Raw genomic sequence first — 6,866 nt, 5'->3', positions numbered from 1 at the left:
TGGTGGTTTTAGCCCAGGTCCCAGCAGACAAGTATGTAGCAATAGCCTGATCCAAAGCCCCCCTCAGGTCAATTAAGATGTGTCTTCACTGCACTGTAAACCCCTTTGTGCCGCAACTCCCCTTCCCTTCACACAGAACCCAGCGTAACCCAGGCCAGGCGTCCCTTTAGTCTCAGGTCCCTGGCCCCTGCTGCAGGTGGGTGGGTCAGAGCCCGAGTCCCGCCGAGACTCGCATGCAACAAACCCTGTCATTTTGCAGTGTGGATGCAGCTCGAATCTCCGAGCCGAGGCGGGCGGCCTGTGTAGTGCGCTCGGGACGCACTAAGACAGCGGTGAGACCTGGGTCCAGCAACTGGAAGCCCAGGTTTACCATGCAGCGGGAATGCTCGAGTTCACTCTCCTGCACAACTGGGCTATGTGCAGTGTACTTTCACAGGAAGACAATATCATTTATGACTGGTGCTGTGGTAGCACCTAGGAGCTCTCACCACGGACCAGGACCCCATTGCGCTAGGTGCTGTACAAACAGAACAAAACCACCATCCATCCCTGCCACAATGAGCGTATGATCCAACTAGGCTTTGGATCAGGCTCTGAGTGTTTGCCTGAGTGGCACTGAGAGCAAAGAGGCCAAGGACAGAATGGAATTCCTCTTTCCAAACTAGTAGTAATGAAAGTAGATCCACAAGGAAATTGATTCAGAGGCTATGGTTGTTCCTCTATAATCTCAAGCTCCAGTCTCACATCCCCCTCTAGGGGATATTTGCAGTACCTTTCCCAGACCTGAAGATGAGCTCTGTGTAAGCTCGAAAGCTTGTCTCTTTCCTCATCTGAAGTTGGTCCAATAAAAGATATCATCTCAGCCACCTTGTCTCTCTGATCTGCAGATGAATCCACGGGGTGGAAACACTGAATCGTTATGTGCAAGTACGGATCAAAACGGATCCAAAAGACCAGGGAAATCAGTGGACAGACTCCCACTGACTACAGCAGGCTTTAGATCAAGCCCATATAATCGGAGACGGCCTCTGAATATTACAGGTGGATGGTCCCCGTGTACTCCTCCTTGGTGACGTCTGTGGCCAATATTCAGTTCTGAAGTCACAAAATTATTAAGCAGCTGAGCTCTGCAACCAGAATCCGAAGTTGGAAAGTAAAAAAGAAGCGACAGGTTTCGAACCAGGCTGCATTCACTGGGCTTCTTGCTGCGGCTGATGAGACTGTCTCAGCAGCCAGATTGCACCTGGAGGATTTCCTTGCTATACACAAAGCCATAGGAACGCCGACTCTCTCTCAGCTCTACTGGCTCAGCTCAGAAGGAAGCTTCACAGACTAGGCTGAGCTGAGTAACACAGGCCAGGGAACCTCAGCCAGTGACTTTTGCCTCCAGCCCGTAACATATGTTGGAGCTCGAGCAGATCTTTTCCAAAGAGACACAGTCTTGATTTAAAGGCTTCATGTGATGGAGAATCCACCGCACCCATTGGTAAATCGTTCTAAAGGTGAGTTACCCTCACAGCTCAGAAACTGGTGCCTCATTCCTGGCATGCATTTTTCTAGCTTCCGCTTCTTGTCTTTGGATCTCTGCCACTGCCAAGAACCATCTGTTATCAGAAATCTCTTGCCCAGATACAGACCAGGACCAAGTCACCTCTTCACTGTCTCTTGGATAAACTAAACAAACTGATCTTGACTAGTCTCTTAAGAGCTTTCCATGCCTGACATGGTGCCTGTAGCATTTTTCGGAACCTTTTTTAATTTGTCAACGTTCTTTTTGACGAGTGGACACTAGAACTGGACACAGCTCTCCAGTGATGGTCTCACTGATGCTGTATACAGAAGTAATACCACCTCCTTATTCCTAGTCGATATTCCCCTGCTTATACATCCAAGGATCCCATTTGCCCTCTTAGCTACAGCATTGCGCTGGGAGCTCATGTTAAATTGGTTATCCACAGGGAGCCCTAAATCCTTTTCAGACCCATTGCTCTCCAAGGAACAGTCGTTTGGGGCAAGGCATAAACAAGAACCAATGGCCAGAAGCTGAAGCTCAACAAATTCAAACTGGACATTACATTTTTTAACAATGAGGGCGATTAACCACTGGGGGAGTGGTTGATTCTCCAGCAATTGAGGTTTTCAGATCAAGACTTTTTGGAAGAGATGCTTTAACCAAAGACAAGTTATTGGGCTCAATACAGGGTAACTGAGTGAAATGTAATAGGCTTTGAGATACAGGAGGTCAGCCGAAATGATGTAATTGTCCTTCTGGCCTTAAACGCTATACATTTTGTAAAGGGTGACTGACGGTCAATACCCTTGTTTACAGGACTGATACCTCACAAGGCATATTTTGTACAAAATGTATCATCTGAAATCTCAGTTTGCTGATCATTATTGTCCAGGCAAAATATGCATGGCAACTTTGCATGTAAAGTTATAGAAGTCCCCTGTAGGTTATTACTAGACATGTTCCAAGTCTGGGGGAGCAGCCACAAACCAGTTCCCCAGAGACAAAAGCCAAGCCAACGCCTCAGCCTGGTGTCAACAAAATCAAACGGACCATCGCCTGGTTAAGTGGCCGTTCTTTGGCAGGGAAGAGGATGTGGGTGAAAACCTCCATCTTGACAAAGAAACAGTCTGGGGTTCCCATCTGCACAGACTTTCTGCCTCCTGAGCCTCAGCTGGAGATGATTCTCGAAGAGGAGAAAAAACGATAAATGGAGACAGGAGATGCCCCAAATAGTTCCTCCTGTCTCCCTTCCCACTGCATCCACAACTCCTGAAGAACAAAGGAAACAGCTTTGAACTGGGGGAGGGATCCTGCCTGAAAGATTCAGCCAGTAAGACTGCTGTAACATATGGTGAGAGAGACCTTTGCTTTGAATTCACGCCAGCTTATTAAGTTAGGCCCTAGCTGCAATTTACTTTTATTTTCTTGTAACCAATTCTGACTTTTATGCTTCATTGCTTGTAATCACTTCAAATCCGTCTTTCTGTAGTTAATCAACTTGTCTTATCGTTTTATCTAGACCAGGGTGTTTGGATTGAAGTGTTTGGGAAGCTCCATTTGGGATCACAGGATGGGTGCATCTCATTTTCTATTAATAAAACGATGGAGTTTCTTGGACAACACAAGCTCATATAGAGAGCTGGGCAGTACAAGACGTACATTTCTGGGGAGAAAACCTGGGCCTGTGAATTTCCTGGTGTTGCTCTGCAGTGTAATTCAAGGGTGGCTGGCTGTAGCACTCTTGCAGTATAACTGGGAGTAACTTACACACTGGAGGCTGTGTGTGAGGAGACCAGGAGTGGTAAATTCACAGTGAAGCAGTGTAAAAGGCACCCCAGGATGGAGAACTGAGGGGACATGGCTGTTGAACGATCAGGGTATGACACAGTGACCTAGTCGTCTTTGTTCAGAGATGTGTGACCTTACATTTGGCAGTGTTAAAATGGGTTTGTATCAGTAAAGCCAACAGACTGCAAGTGACAGAAGGAGCAGATATAAAAATACTACAACCAACAGTACTCAGTAAAAAACATGAAAAATAATGAATACTACTGTTCATTTGCTAGTTGAAGAAAGGAATTTTTCCACAATCACAAATACACATTCCTGTTTCTTGGTAGGCATGATTTAGTCCCTGGGTACCCCGGCTCTATCTCAGTACCTGCTCTCCATTACATGCGGAATATCAAAGCTGTGATGCACCTGGGGAATGTAGCCACTTGGAATTAAATGGCACAAGCCGGTTTTCAAGAAAATAATATCGATTTATTAGACACACACACAAAAGTACCACAGCGAAGTTGAAGATTATACCTGACTTACACACACACGCACGCACACCCCTCTCTATACACTTTGACGAATAAAAATAGATCTTGTATCTTACACATCTTCCATTTCAATTACATGACTTTGCCGAAGCATCACCAGTGCACCGGCCCTGGCTTTCAAAGAGGTGGCTCCTGATTGGAATCTGGCATGCAGCTTCTCAGAGAGGGCAGCTGCAGACGGCCCAGCTTTTTGGAGCAGCAGCAGCAGCAGCAATGTGCTTCCCATGAGAGGAGGCCAGGATCGGTATGGATGGAGAGTACAGCCGGGTGCTACAATTCTAGCTGCTCTGATGAACAGGAGACCGGGAGAAAAATACCTCTCAACTATACTTGTAATTAAACATCTATAGCCCCATCCTCGGCCACGTCCCAGCAGCTAGTCAAGCCTGGGCTCTCAAGGAGTGCCAAGCATCACACATGCCAGGGAACGCACTTGTTTACTACAGTGGCTGGGTTGCAAACAGGTCCTGCAAGCTAACAGCGTCTCCTCCGCGTGGCCGTTCGGAGGGACACCGCCTCGTCTGGGGAGGGACAAAGGCGGTTTGTTCACAGTGAGGAGAGCCACAACACGAGTGCAGCATCATGGCGAAAGAGGCCATCTTTTGGGAGTGGCTTTTAACACCAAGGACAGAAGGGTGCGGGGTAGGGGGTTCCCCTTTTTCAAACGTTACCCCCTATCCCACCCCAACAAGGTGCAGCATAGCTGTGAGGACTGCTCCATGCCCACTCCAGGGCAAATCACCCAGCTGCGGATCTGACCCAGTCAGCCCACAGCGAGTGGAAGAGTGTGGTCCCATGGGGTATGAAGGAATAGAGGCGGTCAGCTGGGGCCCGTTCTGCAGGGCACACAGCAGCAGTCCCGGACAGCTCCTCTTCCTGGTTCACAGCCGCCACTGGACCTAGCCAGCAGATCAGTCACTGGCACGTGTCTAATCCCGGCTGGCGTTCGACCAACGCACGCAGCGCAGCCAGAGATCTGTAACAGGTTTCCGAGGGGAGGGCAGCTGGCGCTGTGGTAGCGCTGCTGCGTGGCAAGGGAGAGCTGAGTACTTGCGCCCGAGGGGAGATCGGCTCCCCTGCACCTTCCTCTGCGTCCCATCCCCATCCCCAGAGACGAGCACGCCTGGGGCGGTCAGAGCGAGGTCTCTCACTGGGGCTGGGCACTGGGATCTCTGCTGTACCCAGAGCCCAGGGGGAAGGCAGCGATGGACAGATGACAATAAATAAGCAGAGCTGTATCGGGGAAGGCCAGAAAGCTCCTTCAGGCGGTTGCTGGACTCATGGAGATGGTCCCTTCCCTGCAGAACTAGCCAGGAGCCGTAGCTAGCTCACGGAGATGGACATTTTGGGGGTGGCGAAGAGGGGCTCGTTGAGGGGCGGCCAGGACAGCTGCTGCTGACTGAGCTCCTTCTCCAGCCTCTTGAACAGCTTCTTGGACGCCTTCTTCCGGCGCAGCTTCCGCACACAGTTGAGTATGCCGTGATCCAGGGCGGTCTGGAGGAGAGGAAGGGACACAGGGTCAGGGCAGCCTCAGCGGGGTTCCAGCCTCGCAGGAGACATGGGGGCGTGCACACCAACGCCAGCCCTGCGAGAGCCGCTCTGTAGCACCGGCTGGCTGTAGAAGGGGCAGTGCCCAGCACTCCCCACTCCAACTGGCATGTCGGGCCCGGGGGGGGGGGCATTGTGAGGGGGACTAGTGACAGAGGGGGGCACCCTGCCCCCGCAGTTGGGGTGTTCATCCGAAGGCAGCGGCCCCCTACCTCCAGCATGAAGGACGTGAAGAAGTTAAGCGCGGCCACGCCCAGGAGCAGCAGCTTGAAGCTCATGTCGCCGATGTCTTTCAGCTTCAGCACGGCTTTCATGAAGCCCAGCGGGTACAGGGTTAACCAAACCATCAGGCCGAAGAGGGCGAGGAGGAGCAGCAGGAACAGCACTGGGGGCAAAAGAAGCCAGGCGGAGGGTTTGCGGAGGCCACAGACCCGGGACACCCACCCTCCTCCCCAAAGGGCTGGTTACCCTGGGCGGGGCGTAGAAGAGGCTAGGGGAGGCTAAGCCGCCCCCAAAAAAGGCGGCTGAGCAGGGGGGGTAATGCCGCGGCTGCAGAGCGGATCACCCCCCAGGAGGCGCTCTGGCTTGCTGCTACCTATACAGCACTGCAAGCGCGGCTCCATAGAAGCGAGCGTGGGGGGCCACTGGCACCTGGACCCCGGCCCCACCCCCCACTCCGCCTCTTCCCCTGAGGCTCCGCCCTTGCTCCGCCTCTTACCTCCCTAGCTCCGCCCTTGCTCCGCCTCTTACCTCCCTAGCTCCGCCCTTGCTCCGCCTCTTACCTCCCTAGCTCCGCCTCTACCCCAGAGGCCTCCCCCTGCCTGCCACTTGCTCCTTTCCACCCCCTACCCCCATGGCTTGCCTAAGGCAGGAAAAAGCGATGGGGCCACGGCCCTCCCTATTCTGGGAGGGGGTGGAGAGGAGCCAGTGGCAAGCGGGGCCTCGGGGAAGAGGCGGAGCAGGGGCGGGGCCACGATCCAGTGGCCCCTTCCACCTCTTGGGAGCTGCCGGCGCTCACGTGTGAGCCCCCCCCTGGCCAAAACGGAAGACTCACGCCAAGTAGCCACGGGAGCCACCGCCCACTAGGGACAACCTGTGCGGAGAGGCGGCCCCTACCATTGTTGTACAGCGGCTCCCTGAAGGGGTACCCCTTGGACATGGCGACGGCGAGGATCAGATACTGGAAGCCCGAGATGCAGAAGACGACGGTGTTCTCGTAGTTGGGCAGGTTCTGCGGAGCGGTCACTGTGCTGTTCAACGGGACATACCTGGGTGAGAAGAAGGGGGGGGGGGCAGGGAACAGGCATGAGCTCTGAACGCAGACAGCAGTGGGGTGCTGCGGGACCTGCCTGCAGAGAGCAGCATGCGGTTTCTAGTGGAGGATTAGTGGACAAGAAAGGGTATGAACCCCCATGCTTCAGGGCATGACCCATCTGATAGGGGTTAGGAAGGAACTTCCTCTGGGGGCAGGTGGT

The 6,866-nt window shown here is 52.9% G+C and overlaps 1 protein-coding gene across 2 annotated transcripts in view; it reads right to left on the bottom strand.

The window, feature by feature from the left end:
- Positions 1 to 3,756: 3,756 nt before the first annotated feature.
- ATP13A2 (ATPase cation transporting 13A2) overlaps positions 3,757 to 6,866 on the bottom strand; it is a 49,009-nt gene continuing 45,899 nt past the window's right edge. For both annotated transcript variants that reach the window (XM_067567572.1, XM_067567574.1), the window contains 3 exons: positions 6,508 to 6,659; positions 5,604 to 5,776; positions 3,757 to 5,337 (listed from right to left, as the gene is read on the bottom strand). In XM_067567572.1, coding sequence (XP_067423673.1) covers positions 5,167 to 5,337; positions 5,604 to 5,776; positions 6,508 to 6,659 — 496 coding nt within the window. In that variant the 3' untranslated portion in view covers positions 3,757 to 5,166. The remainder of the gene's footprint in view (positions 5,338 to 5,603; positions 5,777 to 6,507; positions 6,660 to 6,866) is intronic.

This window comes from Emydura macquarii, unplaced genomic scaffold (assembly GCF_026122565.2).
Source record: "Emydura macquarii macquarii isolate MOO-44397 ecotype Brisbane River unplaced genomic scaffold, CSIRO-AGI_Emac_v2 contig_2768, whole genome shotgun sequence".
Lineage (NCBI taxonomy): Eukaryota > Metazoa > Chordata > Testudines > Chelidae > Emydura > Emydura macquarii.
Note: the sequence above shows the minus strand (reverse complement) of the source record. Positions and strands in the feature narration are given on the sequence as shown.